The 24,442-nt window shown below is 34.7% G+C and overlaps 1 protein-coding gene and 2 pseudogenes across 2 annotated transcripts; 2 read left to right on the top strand and 1 right to left on the bottom strand.

Annotated features, from left to right (window-relative positions):
- Positions 1–1,169: 1,169 nt before the first annotated feature.
- LOC120139637 (hydroxyacylglutathione hydrolase 1, mitochondrial-like) lies at positions 1,170–5,028 on the top strand. Of its 2 annotated transcripts, none has more exons than XM_039154802.1 (8): positions 1,170–1,306; positions 2,180–2,362; positions 2,545–2,748; positions 2,921–3,044; positions 3,157–3,257; positions 3,931–4,005; positions 4,094–4,192; positions 4,623–5,028. In XM_039154802.1, the coding sequence occupies exons 1-8, from the start codon at positions 1,259–1,261 to the stop codon at positions 4,767–4,769; spliced, it is 981 nt and encodes a 326-aa protein (XP_039010733.1). In that variant the 5' UTR covers positions 1,170–1,258; the 3' UTR covers positions 4,770–5,028. The 2 variants fall into 2 exon arrangements, with proteins under 2 accessions (XP_039010733.1, XP_039010732.1); XM_039154801.1 differs by lacking the exon at positions 1,170–1,306 and adding an exon at positions 1,803–2,031.
- LOC120139638 lies at positions 5,027–8,268 on the bottom strand (annotated as a pseudogene).
- A 2,084-nt stretch (positions 8,269–10,352) lies between these two features.
- Positions 10,353–20,508, top strand: LOC120139618 (annotated as a pseudogene).
- Positions 20,509–24,442: the final 3,934 nt, after the last annotated feature.

Genomic DNA, 24,442 nt, shown 5'->3' with positions numbered 1-24,442 from the left:
AATTGGGGTTTGGGAATTAAGGGTTTGATTAACATTATAAATTTTTATTTTTATTTTAAATCTTATTTGATATTAAATATTAATTAATTTATCACGTCATACTAAAAATAACAATAATAATATAGTCCACATCATCAGAGAAGATCAAAACATAAACAATTCAAAAGTTTAATGATTAAATTCAAAAAATTTAAACTTCAGTGACCAAAATAGAAATAAGAAGATAGTTGAGTGATAAATTGTGTAGTTTACCCGAATAAAAAATACCACTGTGCCATTAACTTTTTAAATGTGGGGTACTAAAATGAAATAAAAAGTAAACGTTAGGTATGGTTTTGAAAAAAAATGAAAGTTGAGATACTAAAACATAATAAAATTAATAATTTGGGTACTAAATGTATAGTTTATCCATTTTTTTATTAAGAATAATTGGACAACGTTGAACTGGGCGATGGTGAACGAAAACACTGGATGTTGTACTATTTGATTTTTCAACAAGCTAAGGTGATTGACGGCGGCGACTGATGCTAATGACCGGTTATAACTTATATAACTTAAAAATTATAATTCTAAACAAATTAAATTACTTAAATTAATTATTATTTTTAATAAAAAACATAATTTAATTATAATTATATTAAAATTATAATTAAATTTTAATAAATGATTAATTTTAAATAAATCCTTATACTTTTTAATATTTACTTAATAAAATAAATTATTTGAGTGTATTTCGGTACATCATTTTATTAACACGTTGCGATGTGTAACGTGCGTTGTAGACTTATCCCTCAAGTATAATGATTGAGTTGAATTCGAACAAAATGTCTATATATTACTTAAATTTTAATTACTTCATAAAGTTATTTATGTGTTTTTTATTTATAAATAGTTATTTGAATTTACTAATATTTTATCACAGTGTGAGAGGTGAGAGAAATAAATGGAAATAATATTTACTTTAATTTTCTTCCTCTTTTGAAATAACTTTTTGTTTTATTTAAAAAGAATTTCCCTATGTCTTACAAAATAAAATAAAAAATTGTTTTTTTCTTCCCTAAAAAAATTCAGTTATTTTTTACCTAAAAATCAAAGTTTCTGTCTTTTTCTTCTTCTTCTCTCTCCCCCCACATAAACAAAAAGGAAAACAGACATAATTGAGTGCCAGCCCACAACTACCTACGTTTTCTCTCTCCGAGGAGATAAAGAACTCTTAAAAGAAAGTAAACCCATTTTGGAGAGAGGAAGTTTGAATCCAATGTTCTGTAAACCTTCATCTGCTATGCCCTCCATTCCTTGTTCCAGGGTTTGCTTCTTCCTTCCGTTTCGTTCCTTTTTTGTTTTTTATTTTGCATTTTTTTTCTTCTGTTGAATTTCTAACTTTTTTGGGGAAGAGAGATGAAAATGTAATGGTAAAGATCTGTTTCCCCCCCGATGTGGCTAATTGAAGAAATGGGCGTTTTTTTGTATTGTTATGTTCTTTTTCTGGTTTCTATTACTACCTCTTTTAGAATTTTTTTTGCTTAATGGCTAGTCTGAGATTCTGTTTGTGATATGATTTTTTTGCCGTTCCTACTGATCTTTTCTCACTTTTATTGCAATCTTCCAAAATTCAGTCGTGTTTTCCTATAGTAGCTTAATAAGGACAAATTAAAACATGTGTTAAGAAAGACGACTATTTTTTCTCTTTTTGTCACCATTCGGTGATATGAATCCCTTCTTGTGACGATCAGTGAGAATGGGGTGATATATGATAATTTTTCGGTTTTATTTTTTTTATTTTTTTGGAGGATTTTTCACATGCCCAATTATTTGTTGAACATAGCTACTTCAGGAGAAAAAGAATGAAAATTGGACCAACATCGGCTTCAAGTCATTGAAAGAATCCTTGACTTCGATTGGAACTTCGGTTCTGATAATTTTGTTTTTATTATATGTGGAATTATGGATATCCAAGCTGTGAGATCGTTTCATGCAGAGTATTGGTGTTTCCATGAAAAAGTTAGATATTGGTGGTTTAGGATCTCGATTGTAAGGACAAATGCTTCAATGTTAATTTTCATTATTATTTTCCATGGAGCTTCTCTAAAATCGGTTGATTATCATTTCAGGAACCTTTTTTCTTGTGTATATGTTGGCTTAGTATTTAAGTTTGAAAGCCTGCTTTCCAATGTTTTAGGTGAGGAGTGGGCTCTGTGTCTGGCCAGGCAAGAGGCAACTTTGCATTAGAAAGGGTCTTGTGTATGGCCTTATGCGCTTACTATCAATTCCCTTCAAAACCTTGCGTGGAGCGAGTCGATCTCTTAGGATTGCAGAGTTTTGCAGTGTTTCAAATATGTCTTCCTCATTACAAATTGAGTTGGTAAGCAAACCTCTTTCTATAATTGCAAATTTTTCACTATTGCTTTTGCTAGACTGTTTGTTGCCTTTCTTGTTTGACATGAAAAATGGTTCCTTCTACTTCTTGTTGTTGAAGGTTAAAATTACGGTTTTCATGTACATTAGATATGAACCTTTCACTAACTGTTTTTTCTCTTTTTTCAGGTACCATGTCTTGGAGACAATTATGCGTATCTTTTACATGACGTGGACACGGGCACAGTTGGAGTCGTTGATCCTTCAGAAGCAGAGCCAGTTATTGATGCTTTGAGCCGTAAAGACTGGAATTTGACTTATATATTGAATACCCACCACCATCACGACCACACAGGTGGGAATACAGAGTTAAAAGCAAGGTATGGTGCAAAGGTATGAAAAACTTCATCTATTTTTAAGTTCTGTCACCTTTCAGCCCGTATCAGATAGTTAATTTTCTCTCAAATTATCAGCTCATATATGGCATAGCTATCTGTAGTCTAATATGTCCTTTGGCTCTTATCCATAATGGCCAAAATAATAGTAATTGTTCTTTTTCATGTAGGTGATTGGTTCTGGAATAGACAAGGATAGGATTCCCGGAATTGATATTCTTCTAAATGATGGGGAAAAGTGGATGTTTGCAGGTCATGAGGTAAAAATCATGGAAACTCCTGGTCACACCCGAGGTTAGATTTGTTAGTCAATTCTGTTGAAAATCACATGAATTTTATATTTGAAAAGTCAATGAGAATGCATTTTTTTGTTATTGTTTTTTAAGTTTTATTTTGTCATACGCAGGCCATATTAGCTTCTATTTTCCTGGTTCTCGGGCAATATTTACCGGAGACACTTTGTTCAGCTTATCATGTGGCAAGCTTTTGGAAGGAACCCCGGAGCAGGTAATCCTGAGTCCTGACATTTATATTTTATCATATCGTTGCCGATTGTGGACACCATAAGGTCATTCATTTTAACCTCTTAATCTACATAAAAGTTAACCAATTTATTGCAAGTTTTAAATGTCAACAAATGGCAAATAGATTACTTTCAAGAGAAAAAGGTATTCAGCTATTAAAGTGATGCAAAATTATTGTTGGGGAAAATAAGATACAAAGCTTGAAATTTACTCATTTTATTTGCTAGCTAATGAAATCTTCAGGTTTAGAAGTTAAAACTTTTAAAAATTGCCTTTTCATATGTTATTATTAGTTTTGCTTTGAGTTTCTTGCTCAATTTTTCAGAGAAAAAGTTGAGGTACTAATGGTAGAGTAATTGTTCTGTGAAGTGGTATTCAAACATCTTATAATTTCCACTGGAAATGGGTGCACGGGAGCATATTAACTGAAATTGTAGTTGTCACAGCAGGGTCTTCTCTTTTGTTACTATTGTAATTGTATGTATCATTGTCATATTTTCGACATTAGTTTCTTTGTATTTTAACTGAAGGTTCATGGAGTTAAATTAAAACTTAACAAATGTTGATCTCTGGTAGTATATATCTCGATCCTTTTATAATCTGGCAAATCTTCATAGTTTTTGATATTATCATGACATCCGAGTTCTATCTGGCAGATGCTTTCTTCTCTACAGCGGATTATGTTGCTGCCTGATGATACAAATATATATGGTGGTAATGAATTTACTATGGTTAGTCTACTTCCCAATCACTTAACCTTCCCGGACCCGGACTCTGGATTCTGAAAGGCTCTAACAGTACACGTGTCCGTTTTGGCAGAGTAATTTGAAATTTGCTTTATCTATAGAGCCCAAGAATGATGCTCTTCAGGCTTATGCAACCCATGTAGCTCACCTTCGCAACAAGGGATTGCCTACGGTAATTTCCGAGAGTTTCTTTCTTAACTGGTTTCTAGGATCTTTTGAAGTTTAAAATGTTAAAATTCTACTAGTGAGTTATGTTATCCGGACCCTTCTTTTTTCCTTAAACAATCTATGCTTGACATATTTGTTCAACATATATTCTGGTGAGAATATGATCATTCAACTTTATGAAAAACTTTAAAAAATATGCTCATATTTTTATATAATGCCTAAATCAAGCTACGACTTAATCGGCAAAAAATATGTCCATAGTTATGTCAAACTTCTATCATATCCAATAGCCACATTTGGGTCCGAATAACATAGCTCATGAGCTTTGTAAAAAATGACCATGATCTGATTGAGGTTAGGGTTTAGTGTTTGAGGTCAGTGTATTTTGAATGGAAACATTCGAGAATAAGTTGAAAATGTATGTAATGTTTCAGATTCCAAGTACATTAAAGATGGAGAAGGCATGCAATCCATTCCTCCGGACATCAAATGCAGAAATCCGGCAGGTATTAGAAATTCCGCCGACTGCAAATGATGCAGAAGCCTTGGGTGTCATATGTCGATCAAAGGATAACTTCTAGGACTACTTACATACATAGCTATTACATATATGGTTACTTCATTCCGTTTGTGTATAGCTGAATTGATGGTTGCTCTTCCATTCTGAAACGATCAAACATCACCAATGTTTATCATTTCCATGTCCATATGATTTATTTTTTTGAAACTTGAATATCGTAAGCAAATCTCAACATATTATTTGCTTATTGATCATGTTCAATCTTTTTGGCCTTTTGGTAATAAAATGCTTGACAACATTTTGATTCCTGCTTTTTTGATGATCACCATGAGAAAATGTATGTTGTGTTTGTATTCTTTTCATAACCTGGATTTGTCTGAATTTATCTAAACCTTGTTCAAGATCCTGCTCTTTAATTAACATTAATTACATTAGTGAAGAAAAGGTTCTCCTCTTTAGCCCAAGGATTCCGCAACTACTTGGCATGGATTTCACCACCATTCCAGCTCCATGAAAATTTTCTTCCACAGTTTCGTGTTGAAAAACAGAGAAACCATATACCCTTTTGAGCTTGAAACTGGTTCTGATGGACTTCTTTGATATCTTCTCTCAAGCTGTTCATAATCACTTGAACTTTCAACTTCAATGGCTGCCTTTGCCTTTCCTTTGACGACAGGCTCTTCTTCTACTTCAGAATCAGAAACATTGTCACAGCAGCTTTCTTCTGAAGATGTATTGCCTAATGTGTGGAAAATTGTAAAACTTCCTTGCTTTGCCCTTTGGAAAGAACAGCTCCTTGTACCTCCACTGTATAATGGAAGAACAGATTTCGGATTTGAAACTGTTTTATCTCTGCCTAAACTGTAGGTCGTTGACAGCTTTCTCTCAATGCCTCGCCTTTCTTGAATCAGTTCACCAAGTTCTTCCATTGTTGCTTCATTGGTTACTGCTTCCTCTGTAGCCTTTTGCTCAAGCTCTGTAATTGTTCTATCAAATGCTTTCTTCTTAAGTTGAAGAGATCTCTGGAAGCCCAAAATAGAAAATTTTGAACATGTATCTATATTTTCATATCAGACACTCATAATCGAATCCGAATAACATAGATACAAAAAAGAGTTTTGACAGGAACTAAATGTAGAACTGACTCGTTTTTCGAGGAAGCTTCATAGGTCTTCGTCTTGAAGCTTCTTTTTTCTCCAAAAGACACAACAGAACCGCACGGCAGCAGCTAAAACTACCAATAGTATGGACTCCAATAACAGGTAGAGAATTATAGAACTTCTATTACCTGAAAATGAAGGAATAATTTAGCTCTCATTTGTTTCTAGAGGTAAAACTGTGTTAACAGTCCGAGTATTCATATTGTATTCGTGTTATATTTCATAATGTAATTAGTTTAATTTTGTTATATAAATTTCTACACATTTTGCAGTCCGGTGCATTAGTGTGGATTTAGTGATTATATTCTTCATGCTGTGTGAAAAATTGCAGTCTTACCTGTGTAGATACTGAGGCTCTTGCTAGTTCCTTGGGAGCAGCTGGATGCAAGCTTTAGAGCTGGTGAAAGGTTCAGAAATCTGTGTCAAATAACTAATTAAAAAAACAAGAACACATGACAGACGTGTTTAACACGAAGAATTACCATTGTTGCGACAAGATAGCTGGTTGCCAATCTCTGCAAAATCCAAAATATCACAGATGTGTTTATTTAGTTAAAGAAGCATTGATTTCGAGGTTGATGAATCTTACTCGAAGCAATGACAAAAGCTAGAAGCATGCCCAAGTTCTGCAGATCACTCTTAGACAATAAAGATACAAAATGGCCTGATAAAATCAACCATAAAAGATACTGAGAATGTAAATCCAATAAACAATATAAATAATGAATGATTAAAAGGAAGATGTAAATCACCATGATTGCTTTCAGACCAGTAGGTTTTGCCAGTGGATGGAACCATCAATGTGAAGACTGATCTTTTCGGTTTCATTGTAGAGACCTGAGTGAAATGGTCGTTCATATGGATAACCTTTCCCCCATTTCTGTCTGACAAAAGTATACTGCATAGCCAGAACAATCAAGGAAAATACTAAATTGAATCACAGAATCTAATGCATCTGCTTTAGGAAATTTCTTGAGAGTTCCAGTAGGTGAAAATGAGTATAGGAATCCATCCAATGAACCAATTGTCACCCAACCTGTTGTTTTCAATTAGAAAGTTAAAAGCAATAAAAGTAGCTATGATGTCATAAAAAGAACGTGCTACAGGTGCTGATTTGCCAAATAATATATTCAAAGAAACTGAAAAGACAGCTTGCAAGAAGCTAAATATGGAGGTAAAGAAGTAAAACTTGACCATAAGAATCAACCACTGGTGAAGATTCTGAAGAACTCAATGGCCCAATACTAGTCTGCCAGAAAACATTCCCTGAAGAAACGTCTAGTGCCAAAATAAGAGCCTTAACCGGTACAGTAACATATAAGAGGCCATTATTTCCTGGTGTAATGGTGTAAACCTTATCAAATGAACTCAAGTCCTGAATCCATCTAAACTGTGGACTTCGAATCGACAGTGAATGAAGTTCCCCTTCAGCGTTTGAGATCTGCATTTGCAAAAAAAAAAAGAAAAAGAAAAAAGAAGATATCATCCTAGGGGAAAAGCAACAATCTTGTATTAAGAGACCTGGATTTTTCTCAAACAGTTGGCATTCTAAAAATACATATACATTTTACATCAAACTGCATGTTAAACCTTTTTAGCTTAGAAATTACATGTAAGCAAACCTTACATAAATACTAGCTTCACATTGATCAATCACAGGGGCTGAAGCAAAATAACAATCTGAAACATTTTTCCAGCAACCTTGCCTGTAGCCATACTGATTCATCACAGGTCCAATACTCCAGAGTAGTTGTCCCCGCATCAAATATGCAAACAAACCCCGATTTTTTACATTGATAATAACAGATGAACAAAATGTGCTTACTTCAATCCCAACAATTTCATCTCCTCGTTCAGCTGGTCCAGGATCAAACAAAACTTGAATTGCAGGTTCTGAAGTTCCAATTTTCATGATATTGATTTGAAGTACCCTGTTTTCTGCAATCAAATAGATCTACTAATATTTGAACAAATCAACAATTACTGCATTTTGAAAGAAGAAGAAGAAGAAGAAAGAACCCATTAAAAGTAATGATAATTTTTGTCGTGTTGTTACCTTTCCTCTACCTCCATGAACTGGGGATTTAGCCATGTTGCATTTCAAAGTCAAAGGTAAGAACCAAGCAATGGAACCGTTGTTTTCGAATGCAAATAACGTATTCTCAGAGCAAGCATAAATTCTTCCACTGTCTCCGATTAAGGGCTTCGAAAGCCCATCACCGCCGTTTCTGAAACGTTCTTGGCCGTAAAACAGGTGTGGGTAATTAGGAAACCATGGGGACTGAGAAAACCCGAACTCGGAAGCCAACATGAAGAGGAAGAAGATAAGGAAAAGGATTGGTGGCATTGAGAGGTTTCAGAGGAATTTGAAACATTTGAATGATGATCAAGTTGCACATCATATCTGGGAAAATTAAAGAAAAGAAAACGGTTTCTTAACTGCCACTTTGGGCGGGCAAACATTGCAAACGCCCCAAAATAAATTGTTTATTCAAACACAATTCATAACATTATATAACTTTGAAAACTTTATCTATATATTCATGTCATGGTTTATGAGGAAATGTAGTTTTGTAGAAAAAACTATCAAATTTTATTAAAATTTATCTTCTGGGAATGTTGCAAAGTTTTTCACAAAATAAAGTGTGACAAAGTTGAAACCAAAAGTAATATTTATGTTGCAGCCGCTTGCTGCTCCTGCAATGGTAGTGGAATTGCAGGCCTCCAGCTTGTGCCGTTTGGGGAGTCCACAACTCTTTTCTAATTGCATCTGATGTTTCATACTCTTCCTTCAATTTTCCGCAAATCTTGTCTTCTGTTAACTTCGCCCGCTTCATTGCCTTATCCCTCAGCTGCTGGAGAGCCTGCAGGTTCAAATGGTTTAATGGTGAACAAAGTATAGGACAAGCGCATGTAACAACATAACCGGTGAGTTCAAAGTCGGCAAAATCTTCGAGTTCCAACCCAACATGAGTTCAAAGTCAACTTAACCTTTGTCATTGTGTATGCTCGTGTTAGTTTTGGACATTCACTGAGCTTATTTAAGCCCACTATCGTTGTTTAATATCATTTGCAGAGAATTGGCTTTCGGAGTGTCAATGGAAAGGATTTTTTGTGATTTTTCCAAGGCTTAATACGAGTATGTAATAAAAAAAAAACTTTTGATTTGGCTTAAAGGCAGTAAGAGACTTATTGGGATCAGTTTTTAACTTATTAAGGAAAATGACATATGATAATAATAAAAGTAATAAAAGTGAAAAGACTTAAAATTTGAAGAATTATTAATGCAATTTAACCTTAATTTTTTAAGTCAAATTATATATATATATATAATCAGTTTTAAAAAATTTATTGAAACTTTTTAATTATTTAATCAAATTATAACGCATAGAAAATAGTTATATCATAACGTATAAAAAGCAGTTGTATTATAACGCATAAAGAATCCACTCATAAATGTATTATTGGTGCAAATTGATACTTCTTACGCAAGTCTTGGATTATTTTGACTTTTTTGCCACAACGATATACGCTTCTTATTCTTATTGTCTTCTTATGATCATAAAGCTAGTTTAATTTCAATATAGACAAATAAAAACAAAATAAATTTATTAGAAAATCTGTCATATTTATTGTAGTCGATGATTATTGTATGTATTAAATTTGTGCAAACATAAATTTATATGGTTTTTCCTTATTTAATTTATAATGTATATAGTGACAGATCTAAGAATATTGAGCATATATATATATATATTAACAATAAAAAAATTTTGTATGTGGGGTGAATACAAAATAAAATTTTAGAATAGAAATAATCAATAAAATAGATAACTAATAGAAAGAATCCACCCTTATACAATATGCATGCATCGCTAAATGTATAAAAAAATAACTCATAAATGTATTATTAGTGTAAATTGATATTTTTTTAACCAAGTGTTGAATTATTTTAGTTTACTTCTTATTCTAATTTGATTTTATTATTAACATATCATAACAAAATGATTTTATTAAAAAAAATTATCCTATTTACATATTAAATTATTTTTCATATGAATATGTGTTGTGTATATGTTAAATGGTCATATAAACATAAAAAAAAACTTTATCATTCTTTTATTTAAATAAGAAAAATCCTTTATGTGCATAAACATCATGTGAAACCAACAATAAATTTATTTGTTAGAGGTATGTTTAAGGTTGTTTCAAAAGAAATTATATCATTACTTTAATAACTTATGATGTTATAATTTTTGGACAATTATAAGGAACCAAATTATAATAAATTAAATTATAAGGAACAAATATCAAATTTTATCATAATACAGGACTTAATCCTAAATTAGACCTCAATTTAAATGGTGGGTCTCTCTGTTTTTGAAACGGCAACGTTTCGGTGTGGCCCCGTCATTTTCTCCTTGAGGTTTATATATATTTTCCCCAAATTCACCTTGCTTCCATCTTTCTCTTTCAAATTCAATTTTAATCGATTTTTCAAAACTTTCAAGGGTTTCGGCTCTCATTCTCCCCGTGTCTCGCTCTATCACTTTCTTAAAGCCCTAACTTTAAAACCCGTACAATGGGGCCGCCGGTGAACTTACATAAGCTAGGCAATCAATCGGACGAATCCGTACCGCCGTCGAACCATTTGTGGGTGGGGAACATGTCGGTCGAGGCGGTGGACTCAGATCTGACGGAGTTGTTCAACAAATTCGGCGCACTCGATAGCGTCACCACGTACTCTGCGAGAGGCTATGCTTTCGTCTACTTTAAGCGCGTGGAGGATGCCATGGTGGCGAGGGAGGCTCTCCAAGGAGCCACCTTGCACGGAAACCATCTCAAGATTGATTTCGCTCGACCGGTTCGTTTCGTTGTTCTTTTCTTTTCCGTCTCGTTAGGTTTTTCAAAATTTTTGTATAACTATTTCTGTTTATATTTTGAAGGAATCTTGAAGAGAAATCGATGTTTTAGGTCTCTACCAAATCCGTATTTTTTTTGAACGATTTTTTTCACAAATTATTCGTCCCATTCACGTGAAAACTCGAATTTAAACATGGAATGCATCAAAATATGAGATTAGTGCGAGCTTAATCAGTTAAAAAGAATCAAAATTTATCTGGGTATAGATGATTGAAACTGAGTTGTGGACGGTATAATTCTGGTACTTATTTCTTTATTGGAACTGGCAAATCTTCGCAAGAGCTAAGTGGTTTTCAAAAATTCAAGGATCTGAGGGTTGAGAGCTCAGTAATTTGGGTTTTCTACTATAATTTGATTTTCTTCGAAGATTGTACAAATAGAAGACCAAAACAAATGAACCTTGCTCCTTATATCAAACAACTTGTATTTATTCTTTAGTGGTTAAAAGCAACAATTGATGAAATTATACGTCCTGCTATGTCAATCTCTCAACGGAAAGAGAAAATTCAAATTATATATATCTCAAGTATTTTAGACTCTTAGTAGAAAATCCTCCATTCGTGCTGCTAGTAAAGTTTTTGGTTTTCTGATTCCCCGCGTCTTTAACAAAAGATTTGTAGGGGGAAACATCCTTGTTCGTTTTTTCATTCGGTAGATTCAATCCGACTTTAGTTGGTATAGGGTCGGGCTTTGTTTTCACTAGTTGGATCTCGAAAACCTAATTTGGAATGCACCAACTTCTTTCTACAAAACGAGTAAAATCATTCCAACCGTTGGTAAGATGATTAGATAATGTTCAGGGTTGATTTCTCCTTCTTTGGGCCAAAATTATCCAATTGTAAGCCGAATAAGAAAAATGAACAGAAAAAATTACTCCTATGAATTCACCAACGATCTTTATAGCAATTCAATCGAACACACAAGCCAAGGTTATATTGCGAGTGTACATGTTTTACGCTAATATTCGGATTTCTTTTTAATTTTTCATATATATTTAGAGGATTCTTCCCTACACATAAAAGAGCAAACAATGCATAATTTTCCTTTAAAACTGATTTGGTTTTTAATTGATTTTCCTTCAAAACTGATTTGGTTTTTAATTGATTTTACACTACTTTCCCCCCTCAGAAAACGTTCCAAGTTAATGGATCTTTGTTCGATCAAATTTTGGTAAATTTAAATGACAATTAAAAAAAACTAGGTGATTAATGGAATTTGACAATTAGTTGAACTTTATATATCTATTTTTATTCTGGATGATGGAGTACGTACAGTGATGCGTTTGACCAAAATAATATATATTTTTGTTTAGAAAAGACGGAAGGCAAGTACTGCTCACCTGCTAGTTGGGGTTTGTAAATATGGCCGACTTAAAAGAGTGTTGAAATTGTTCATGTAGAAAGGGACCAAATCCATACACTTGATTGCATTTCTTCAATCATATGAAATCGAGCATTACAGATAAATATGTTTTAATTATGATTTTAGTGTGTTTACCCTCCTAATTTGTGCTGCTGCTGTGTGAGAAGCCATGTCTAACTTCTGATACTTTTTTGGGGTTTGTTGTGAAATTCCTCAGGCAAAACCTTGTAAGAATCTATGGATCGGTGGAATTAGCCAGACTGTTTCCAAAGAAGACTGGAAGAAGAGTTTTCGTAGTTCGGTAAACTTGAAGATTTCAAGTTCCTTAGAGATCGTAATACCGCATTTGCTGAATATTCAGAATGGAAGATGCTTCCCAGGCCATGAAGCATGAGCGGGAAGCGACTAGGTGGTGAACTTATACGTGTTGATTTTTGAGATCCTACACTTCAAGAAGAGTAAGTACCTGCATTTAGAATTTTAAGTCTTTTTTTTTAATTGTTAGAAGGGATAAATATCAAAACTATACATCAACTTTCATCAAACCCGTAGTTTTTATACACCAACTTTGACTGTGAAATTGTACACATGTAACTTTATTTCAGTTCAGTTTTATGCATAAACCTCTGATTTTTATTCAATTATGTAAGTTTTAAATAACAAATACATTTTTAATTGAATAAATATAATTATTTTATTTTTTGGTTACATAAATATACTTATTTGTATACAATATTTAAACGTAAAACGAGGTCATGTTTGTAATTTGAAACAAATGGATCAAATCAAAATTTCATGTATGCAATTGACCAAAATTAAAATTCATGTATAGGTTTGCGCATTTGATGGAAGATATTTATCTATCCATGTACGGATAATTTAAGGAAAAAGAACACATATTGGCTTTTGGTTAGAATTGGCATCTAGATTTTGTTACTAATATTTTCCTGTGCATATTTTACGTCAATCCAGTTCTCCTTTCCTTGCATGTATCTGAAATACTCGTTTAAAATGCTTTATTGCTGGTAGTTGTCATACTGAATGAATTTTCCTCATTGATCCTTTTCACAGGATCAATGTTTAATTCTCATGACCTAAGGATGGGACTTTTTCTGGTAGGATGGGGTCTTCTGACAGCCAGTCTGTTGCAAAGAGAACAGTGAGTTTCTAAATAAAAAAACTTCTTTTGATCTAGATTTACATAATGTTTTTCATTGTTCCTGCACCGATGTTATCACATGACTGAATATTTTTGTATCTGATATATTGAATCATTTTGTCAGCATTCTCATTAGGTTGCCGACAAGTTGATGATCAGCCTAGCAAGTTTTGTGGGTTGTTTTCCTCCCTCTGTTCAAATCGATGAACAAATGCTTCATAATGCCCTGATTCTCTTTGGTGAGATTGAGAACGTGAAAAGCTTCCCTTCAAGAAACTATGCCTTTGTGGAGTCAGGAGTGTGGAGGAAGCTCGGTGTGCAAAGGAGGGCTTACAGGGTCGTTTATTTAATGATCCAAGGATCACCATTATGTACTCAAACAGTGAACTTGCACCTGGGAGAGATTATGCTTTGATTCAGGCATAAAGTGGCCAAGGCCTGGCATGATGCTCGGTGACCATCCATTTAGGCCTTCACAGATGGACATTCTTGGTCAAAATCATCCCATTGCTACCAAATACAGTATCTGGATCATTGTCATCCAGTGGTATTCTTGGATCAAATGTGCCGATCAAGTCTTTTAGTCATCAAGAATACAAAGATTTGTCTGTACATCCTAATATGCAGGATACTGATCTTAAAAATCTCGTCGGTGTAAATCTGGGAAGGCCATCGCCTCCTCTTCTTCTGCTCAAGGTTTTAGGTCTTCGCCGAGACAAGCATCTGGTTCATGGGATGTTTATGACGTGAATCAATTGCAGAGAGATGCAAAAAGGTCAAGGATAGAGACCGCAATGCCTATAGATGATCTTGGGGTAATTGTGGAGGTGCTTCAGGTCCATTTGTGAATGATCAGAGAAAGCATCATTTAAGTCCTGTGCCTGGAAAGGTCACTACCAGTGGACCTGGACCATCCCCTCCTGATAATGATTTCATATGGAGAGCATTATTGCCAAGGGTGAATGCCTGTTTGTCATGCTCGATGTATTACCATTGGAAAGGGGCAGAGACAGAACTGTAAGTGTTGTTCTTTTTTCGTTGGTACTTTAATTCTTTGTAGATTTCCATTGTGTAAGAAAATGCTCGATTCCTTGTTCGGGCCGTTTAAATATCCAATGTGATTTGCTTTGTTTGCATTTTGGACATAACATATAGTGGTTTTACCTGATGTATCTGTTTCAGAATGATGTTGGACACATTCATTTGTTTGTTACTTGAAAATATTCATGTCCTACACTTGAAAAAAATGAACATACCTGTGTCATATAAATACCCATTACCACTCACCACCCAGCCAAGCACTATAGGTCATTAAAATTGGAGGAATTTAGTAACATTCAGGTACATCAGACACACCTAATGCACAGGTAGATAAAATAGCTGAAATTTGGGTTGGCTTTTGGAACTATTTTGTGCCACTTGTAATTTGTTGATAACTAATTCTCTTGAATTCCTTTTGGGCAAGTTACATCTAACCTGCAAATTTGACATTTAGCAGTCGTTAATGTCTAGTATCTCAGAGATCGGTTAACAAGTTCCTGTTTTTGAAGGTTGCTTCCTCGAACTATGTTAAATTTACTTGTTTCAATGTTGTTACTGAATTTCCTGTTTTCTTCAGTCCCGAAGTTGTTAACTGTTCAGCCAGAACAGGATTAGATATGTTAGCAAAACACTACCGTGAGGCCGTTGGATTTGATGTTGTTTCTTCTTACCGGACAGTGAAGATGATTTTGCATCATACCACATCCACCTCTTCTTTCTCATCCTGATTATGGTCATCTCAAGGAAGAACCGACATATGGAAGGGTTTTGCATGAGGACTCCAAACCTCCCGCAATACCACCCAGACAATCTACCATGCAAAGTCAACAACCCAATACTGCAGCAGCACTGTCCCAAACTGGTGTTTCTTTTAACACCCGATCTGATAGCTACTCTAGCCTCCTTTCTCCCGACAACTCGCAGTCTGCTTCTGTCGGAGGTGTTCAGCTCCATTGACTACACAGTCCTCATTTGCTCAAACAATTGCACCTAAAGGAGCTTCTGCACAAATTGGAACCAGGACCAACAACTTCTGAGTCTGCAGCCCCATCTTTCCAACAGTTTAATCCTTCAGCACATTACCACCACTCAGCATTACTCCACAATATCAAGTACACCTGCTCATTCAGCCCAAATGGCCCACGGCGGCACTCAGTTTCAGGAGTCTGTCATGCCACAGCAAGGTGCTGCATCATCAATGCCATTGACTAATTTCAATATCCCATCTCAAGTGAACATGGTGCATTTCTACCCTATTAACCAGCATTTCCAGCCTCAAGTTCCTCCTGGTACACAGAAAGGCTATGAATGATGCATGTAAACCGATTCTTCTGGGTTGTATGGTGCACCAACTCTTCAGCAGCTGAGCAATCCAATTGTTCTGTCTAATCAGGCTCATGGTGCTACTGTTTCCCAGGCACAAAATCTTATGCAAGCTGACAGAAAAAACCGGACCTTCCTATTCAAGTACAGCCACAGCAATCCGTTTCTTTCTGGTGCTGGTCAAGGCACGTCAGATGTGGAGGTTGATAATAGGAGCGATATCAGTCAACGTTGCAATTTGCAGCTAGCCTACTGCTCCAGGTCCAGCAGAAGCAGCAGCAGCAGCAAACAAATACTCCAGTGGACAAGGGACGGGGAGTTAGCCCGTGAAATCTCCTTCATCTAGGTAATCGCCATAGCTTATTTCGTGAATCCAGACCTGCTTGACTAGTTAATTTAGGGATGGTCTTTGATTTATATTTGACTGTTTGTCATGCAATGATAGTTGTTAGTTGACCGTTATTATCCTTCCTTTTAGATGGCTGCTTTTTCGTACTGAAAATTGCGTATATGCAGTAAAACTTTGTGGATTTAGAACTTGTTAATGAGTCCTTGGAATCCTTTTGGTTTAGAAATGTTCTCAAGGTTTTAAGAATGTTATAGTGTTGATCGTCACAATAAGGATCCCAAATAATCTGATTTGTGCATCTGGAGGGGTTATTTCCGGGGTCGATATTTATTAAGGGTGTACAGTTGGTCGGTTCGGTTTTTATATATCAATAAACTGATTAAATCGGTTAAACCATTAAAACTGAATAAACCATACTGATTTATTGTCAAAACTGAAATAACCAAATAAACTTTTTTTTATAGAAGTTGGAAGTCTCATTAAAAACTCCCTTTGTATTATTCCACATACTTAGAAGTATGTTGAAGAACATTGGAAGAAAGAAAAGAGTGCCTCATATTTTATTAAATAGAAGATCAAGTACATATGGTAACTCCGAACCCACATACGAGAATATACACCATTACAAACCATATCACCTAAAAATTTTCCATCTTCAAACAAAAAGCCCCTAAGACAATAACCCTATTTCTAAAATACACCTCAAGATGAAGATAACATAGCAAATAAAAACCAACAATTACAACCACAAACTAAAAAACGTCTCTGAATACAGCTGCTGAACAATCACGATCATTGGAGGAACAAGTTCTAATGAAATATCGCAATCTTCAGGGATCCAAGAATTAGGTTTGAAGGAAGGATCAACTTCATGCAACAAGATTTTGAACAAATTATCACCGACCTCAACTCCAATAAATCAATTCTCCCTTGAGCATTTGTGAGTATTTGAATTTTGCCCGATCAAAAGACGATGGAAACTCACAACTGTTGTCAATTGCTATTAACTTGCCCCACTAGTTGCAATATTTTGAAAGTATCCCAATTCCAAGCGTGGAAAGGAATACCTTCACAAACTAACCACACGCGCCGGCACTCCACCACAAGGCTCTCTGACCAAGTTTCCATTATGGAAATCATTCTGCAAGAGTCTCTAACTTCATCCTTCAGCTTCTCAACGAATCAGAGTCTTCAAAAACCATAAGAACTACATTTCCAGCACTCTCATAGCATGAAACCAACGAGACCTTTAGCTTGCATTTGGTTAGCAAGATTGCCTAATTTGATGAAGTTCTTGCACCACCCTACAAACAGTTACTCAACACTTGAAGTTTGTCTTCGTCCACAACACCGTCAACTTCACAATGTTTATCCTCAAAACATCTACCTCCCAACTTACGTTGAACGACTGTCGAGGTCTTTCTCTCCAATAGACTGTCGACGATTATATTTAGCCAAGGACTCTTATTTTATGCCGTAAATATGAGCACCATTCATGTTTGAATCGCTTTACTTGCTTCTTCAATTGTTGCAAAGCGAAAAAAACCAAAACAAACTCTTTTGCATTCCTTCTATTAGGAATGAAGGCATCAATAACATGACCATGAGTGCAAAATAAAGATCTGAATCTCTTCCAATGGATCTTCTCCGGTAGGTTCTTAATGAATATCGTGACGTATCCACTTCTACGCCATTACTACCATTGTATGACCTTCCTTCCACCAATTTGAAGTCCGTTTCTCTCCTTCTCGCTACTTCAGAGGATTTTTCATTGGGATGCCCCTCGTGGTTACCTCCTTGGATCCATGGTGATGAACATTAGCAGTAGAAAGAGCTGGTGTTGCCTCTACTATAGAAAGCTTCTCAATCCTATAATTCCCACCTTGTGAAGTAGACATACCACTGTCATCAATCCTAAAACAGGTGGTGACAGTCTAATGTTCCCTTAACAGAGCAATTTTTCAGAGAATTGGTTGAAAGTGGTCTTTCACCCGACCTCGCTGAGTATACTCTTAAATTTGCTGATCTTGGGGTATAGGAGAGTGCCTGTAGGTAACCAAATAAACTGAATTGATCATTGAATTCTTTACTTTTTTTTCCCTTTTAAGATTATTTTTAAAATAAAAAAAATATCAATGTTAAATTAACATTTATGTGCAATTCAATTAAATAATTTGATTGTTCTTTCATATTGATTATTTATCAGTTTGGTTATCGGTTTAACTGACTATTTACTCGCCCCTAATATTGTTTTCATCAGCCATGATTTCCTATATATCATCATAGGGTGTTTTGAAGCAGATTCGTCTTTAGGCCAGAGTTGAAACTTTCTAGTCTTCTAGTGATGAGGATGAAGTCTCTTTAATCTTTCAATGCTTTCATAGAATGTTGACTGGACTCTTTGCTGTTGCTTGAACTAGATCTGGCACCTTAGTGCATTGTCAATTTCATACTTCAAAATTCTAAAAACCTCAAGAAATATATAGGATTTGTATAAAATTTTAAATTTCTTTGAAGAAATCAAATAAATATAGAATTCTTAGTAAGAACCACCAACCACCACTGTTGCTGCAACCAAACTTCAACTCATACACTCAGCCACCATCACTGCCACTGAACCAGTCTTCTCCAAACACCTTTTCCTCATCACCTCAATCCCCAATAACATCCAATCCCGACCCTCATCGATCAACCTACAATCCACAAGCAATTGTTTTACCACCCGACATCAAAAAACCAACAACCACCATAACATAACCAGAGAAAATCCCAACAACCACCAAAACCAAAAGGGAAATAAGTGAAAAAGGAAAATCCCAACAACAACCAAAACCAAAAGGGAAATAAGAGAAAAAGGGAAGTATCAGGCCTTGTGGCGTTTTGGAAGGTTTCAGGCCAATCCAAATGGTGGTTTCGAGGAGAGAAACATATTTTGAAACCCACGACCGGAAAAGGACATCGGGGTTAAAGAAGTTTCAAGTGTTTGAGACTGTTTTCAGGGTGGATTTGGGAGAAACAAAGGTTGGAGTCGTGTTCTGGTCGTCAAAAGGTGGTGCTGGTGTTTTACTTGACCAGAAGCAGGGCCGGACGATGGTGGTTCTAGAGGGCAGCCAGTTTGTGTGAGAAAAGGTGATAGTTTTGTTGAGAAGAAAGCAAAATAAAGAAGGAAATAAAAAGAAAGGGTAAGCAAAATCAACATAGGCCTAGTGAATTAATCACTTCTGTTAAATCTTTAATAGATAATTTTAAGAGTTCTTTTTAAGATTATAGTTAGACTAATTATATATTAATCCATTTTTTACCATCACATCATTGTTTTGTTAACGGGGAGTTAACAGTTTCGTTAACAATTAAGTAATAATAATGTAATAAATGATTATGTTTATGACTACAAGATAACTTTTCAAACATTAGTGACCAAAATGAAGACTTAATCGCCATTTGTATGGTTTACCCTATTTTCTTTATTAGATGTTATAATTGTGCACATATGTTTTCAACTGCAATTAATATATATATTAAAATTGACTCACCCTACTCCCATATGTAATGGGATAAGGGGGAGGTAGGGTAGTAGGCTGGCCCCCAACGCTAGGTTGAGAGCAATTTCCGTGGAAGACATCCGGCAATTATGAATTGCCCACCGTGGGACTCGATCCCACGACCACAAGGTTAAGAGCCTGCGCTCTACCACTGAGCTCGACGGGCAATTCGCAATTAATATATTAGTTGTGTTAATTCTTTTGTCTGTCAGCCTTGTTACTATTATGTCTGTGTATATTTGTGTGTAAGGTATATAGTATACATTTCATTTTAGGATTATATCTGTTGCATTTGCTTTGACAATATCTACACTTTTCACTATACAATAGAATGAGCCCCGGAACTCCACTTGTAAACATCATGGAATTCAAATTGTAATTTACCAAGTCTGAGTGACTGATGAAATGCTAAAATGGAAAGATTTAGGTTTGAATTGCAGCCATGTCTCATTTGATACTGTCTTAGCTTTTTGGATATGTAATCTAAAATCTCTTGTACAAGACTACCTCTATAGTCTGGCAAATTATGGTTTTTGAGATAGGTTGGATGTTATCAAGGACAAAGGCTTGTTTTTGTGTGTGAATGTTGATTGATCATGTGTGTGTGGAGCTCAGTTGTTTTTGTTTCGATTGTGTAGGTAAATTTTTGCGAGCATGGACGTCGTTTTAGCAATTACAGAGTTTGCAGGACCCTCCTTCCATTTTGGATTGGTATTTGGTACCAGGGATTTATTGCGGTTGTGGTCAGGGATATATCGCGGTGTGGTCATGTTTCCGTTGAGTTGCACTTGTTGCAATTGCAGACATAACAAATACTATAGTGGTATCGCGGTCGTACAATAATGGTTTCAGACAATCATTATTGCTATATAGCTGTTATTCCGATAACGAACTGTTATTTAAATCCCTATTATTACATGACCCTCCCGCCATCTTGAATTGGTATTGGTACCATACCATTCATTACCTTGTTTCTGTATCTGTTTCTTCTTTCATGAGATGTACAGCTTGTTTTTCTCATTTTCTCCTTTTTCTTTGTCCTGCTAAATACTCTCTTTTTTCTCCTCGAATTAATATAACATGATTAAAAAATATCATGTATAAAAAATTAAATGTTAATTGTTACAACATTTAAATAAACATAACCTTTAAAACATAATTAGTGTACAAAATTATAGAATTTATAAACCAAAAAGAAGAAGACCAATAACAAGAAGATATTGTTTTTCAATTATTTTTGTGTTATGAGTTATAAAATCATCATAGGGGTAAAATCATAGACATAAAAAGCTGTTATAGAGAGTTGAAAGGATATTCATAATAATTATTATACAATTATAAATCTATATATATATATATATATATATATATATATATTATAATATATATATATATATATATATATATATATATATGTGTGTGTGTGTTTTAACGTTACAAAGATAAAAATATAAATAGGCTTAAATATATATATATATATATATGAGTGTGTGTTTAACGTTACAAAGATAAAAAATATAAATAGGCTTAAATATACAAAAATGCGTCCAACCTATATATGTTTTTTCAATTCAGTGTAACGTTTTTTTTTTATTTCAGTTTGGTGCCTAAAGTTTCATTCTGTAACTTAAAATGGGTCACGTCGTGATGGACCGTTAACTCATTAAAAATATCACGTGACAAATTTTTTAATATTAAAAAATAATTTTTGCAAATAAAAAATAAATTAAAATGAAAAAAAACCGTTGTAATGGGGGAAAACCAATTACCCATGCTGGTCAAAGGAACTAGAACCCCCCCAATTTTATGTGTTTTGGCCCTTCGATCAGGCATCTCTGACCGTCGTGGAAGTGCTCCGTCGTCGCTAACGACCTCAGCAACGACTGGCGACCTAACCCCGGTACTCCAATCGCCTGATTTGGCTGTTGTCGCGTCTTAATCGCAAGGAGAGCTTCCGGCTGCCAATCATTGATTTGCCTGTCCGATTGCCGTTGAAGTACACCACCCACACTGGTCAAACCGCAGCTTCTCTCCGATCGCAATCCAACCGGTCACTCGCCGATTGGTCGCGTCGTTCACCGAGACCAAGCAATTAAAATTTCGCCGAGAACCTTGCCCGACGCTGTAACACCCCCAACCCGTATCCGACCCGAATACGAGTCCGAAGTGTCACATTGACTTTTTAAACCTTGACTCTTAAGAAAAATCCCGGGAAATTTAAAACTTTATTTAAAACCAAATACAGACTTTATCAGAGTGCTCGTACTTAATGACTTATTACATGCCAACACTTTATACATAACCAAAAACATACTTTGTCAAATATTTCTGATTTGATCTTTTGGTAAGGAAAACTGACATGTCTTGCCCCGCATCACTCCTTACTCTTCTCGAAACCTACGTGTGAAACAATCACGCTAAGTCGAAGACTTAGTGAGGCATAACAACTTATAATGCACTTTAAAACCTATATTGATACATGCATGTTCTATTCTATCATGTTACAACAATTTCATGCATTTTTCATATCGTATAAAATCATATCAGATTAATTGCAGTAAATACATGCATACACATACTTCATCATTATCCATACCTGTAAGCGTATGACTGTAACATTCATGAATCTGTATTAATAAGTTTATTGGCCCATGATAGCATATTGAGAACCTAAGGTATTTGAGTATGAGGTTGTGCACTATGCTGTCACCAGCTCGTATAAATGCACCGAGTGCCCCGTAGAATTGCACGAAGTGCCCGTAGAATTGCACCGAAGTGCCCGTAGAATTGCACCGAAGTGCCCGTAGAATTGCACCGTAGTGCCATATAATGATGTCCATAAGGACCACATAGAATTCCTTAAGAATCATATACATATACTATGGATCAAGTATGTGTCTTTCAAGACTTCACACAGGTTCCAAAGGATATACATATGTCCTAAAGAACCGAGTATACCCTCTACCCTTGGCATGCCAACTATACCTAGTTCTCATCTACATACATGGGCTTATACATTTCCCGTAGTTCATATCGCGTAGACATAGTATTTTCATACCTTTAACACATATGCATATCATTTACATACCTTTATCACCTAGTTCATATAACTTTATATAATACATCGAAACACCTAGAACACTTTCCCGTAGCTTATAGTCATAAGTCTTATCTCATAACATATACTTGTTTTCACATATATATATATAATATATATATATTATATATATATATTCATATCATTTCTTATACCATCACATAATCATTTAACATCCATAACATATTATGTAACATATTAATAGAAATACCTATAAGTCATATCACTTAGAGCACATATATACTTATAGTCATTGCTTATATCTTAATCTTATGCCTTCTCTTAGACCTATATATATTCACATGTTCAGGTAATCCACCATTTCATCACATAATTATGTATTCTAACTCATTTCATTTTATTTCATATATATATCCTCAAGATTTATCCTAATATAAATCATATAGCACTCTTATATCATATTCATATTCATCTCTGTCAGACTTATAAACACATCTCACTTCTATTATTTCTTTATGTATAATCTAATCTGTTTACTTAATTCAATTTCATATAACTCGTATAATATTCTCATATAACTTCACAAATTTCTATCATTCAACATATGTGTTATAGCTTTATTTAAACATATGAATCTTTCCCATCTAGCTTATCTTATATGTTCATCTTATCATTTATGTTCAATCTCCTAGTTAGTGTACTATTCTCACTTCATCCTATAGATCAATATTCCAGCTTATTTCATTATCATATAATATAATTATATTTTACTATGATACATAGTTTACATCTCATCTAATTCATAACCTTTCTTATGTAATTACTTATACTTTATCATCTAACACATAAAAGAACAGATCGATCCATATAATCAAGCATACATACATGCATATTCAACTCATTTCTTTAATCATGCATTCATGTGTAACACTTCAGGAAATAGACTCATCGCAAGTCTTATTCCCATCGCACATCATATACTATCGAATATGCACTCACCTGGCCTCACTAGTCAATTCCAATCTTATCTTTCCCTTGATCGATCTTACTTGCCAACGTTCCGGAATTGCTTTATGCGTAGAATCTACATAAACGTACATTTCGAGACCATCATTAGATACCTACACCTTGTAATTGGATACTAGCAACTTAAACTAACTAATTAAACCCATTCCCAATTTTCCTTTAGGGGGAATCGGTTCCCCCTATGGGGGTATCGGTTCCCCCATGACATACTGGAAATTCTTGTTCGTTGAAGGGGTATCGGTTCCCCTTGAAGGGTACCGATTCCCCTTGCCCAGAAATCATATTTTGAGCTCGAAAATCCTTCATTTTCAGCTCAACATATCATACTTTCATTCCCTTAATATTCCTAACTTTCATACACATACTTAAACTCATTTCTACTCCATAATCACTTCTTTAAACTCAAAATTCTATCATTTACATGTCATTCAAGAATCACACTAAATTTCCAACATGTTCTAAAACCCATTCTATCACTTCATATCTCTTAATTTAATCCTTGACAAGTCAAATTCAACTTCACAATCTATTAACTCCTTCCATATCAAAAATTCACTTAAAAACTCATTTTTCTTATTTCTCATAACTGTTAATCTTTGAGGTTTAAGCCACCTAAAGCTTTCCTTAATCTTTCTTAATATCCCAAGAATCAAAACAAGCTTTAAACGAAAGAATTAACCAACTAAAGACTCACTTACCTTATACCAAGCTTTACGGTTGAGAGGAAGAAGACTGAAGAATGCTCTGGACTCTTCTTCATACGTGCTTATTACCCTTTAAAAAAAATTATA

This window comes from Hibiscus syriacus, unplaced genomic scaffold (assembly GCF_006381635.1).
Source record: "Hibiscus syriacus cultivar Baekdansim isolate YM2019G1 unplaced genomic scaffold, ASM638163v2 tig00110764_pilon, whole genome shotgun sequence".
NCBI lineage: Eukaryota > Viridiplantae > Streptophyta > Magnoliopsida > Malvales > Malvaceae > Hibiscus > Hibiscus syriacus.
The sequence above is the reverse complement of the archived record's forward strand: the minus strand, read 5'-3'. Positions and strand labels throughout refer to the sequence as shown.

Bases quoted from the DNA above. Each gene is read 5' to 3' on its own strand.
- LOC120139637 (XM_039154801.1), top strand. From the start codon at position 1,945: ATGGATATCCAAGCTGTGAGATCGTTTCATGCAGAGTATTGGTGTTTC. The intron at 3,258-3,930 runs GTAATCCTGAGT...TCTATCTGGCAG, and splicing joins TGGAAGGAACCCCGGAGCAG to ATGCTTTCTTCTCTACAGCG. The intron at 4,006-4,093 runs GTTAGTCTACTT...CCGTTTTGGCAG, and splicing joins GTGGTAATGAATTTACTATG to AGTAATTTGAAATTTGCTTT.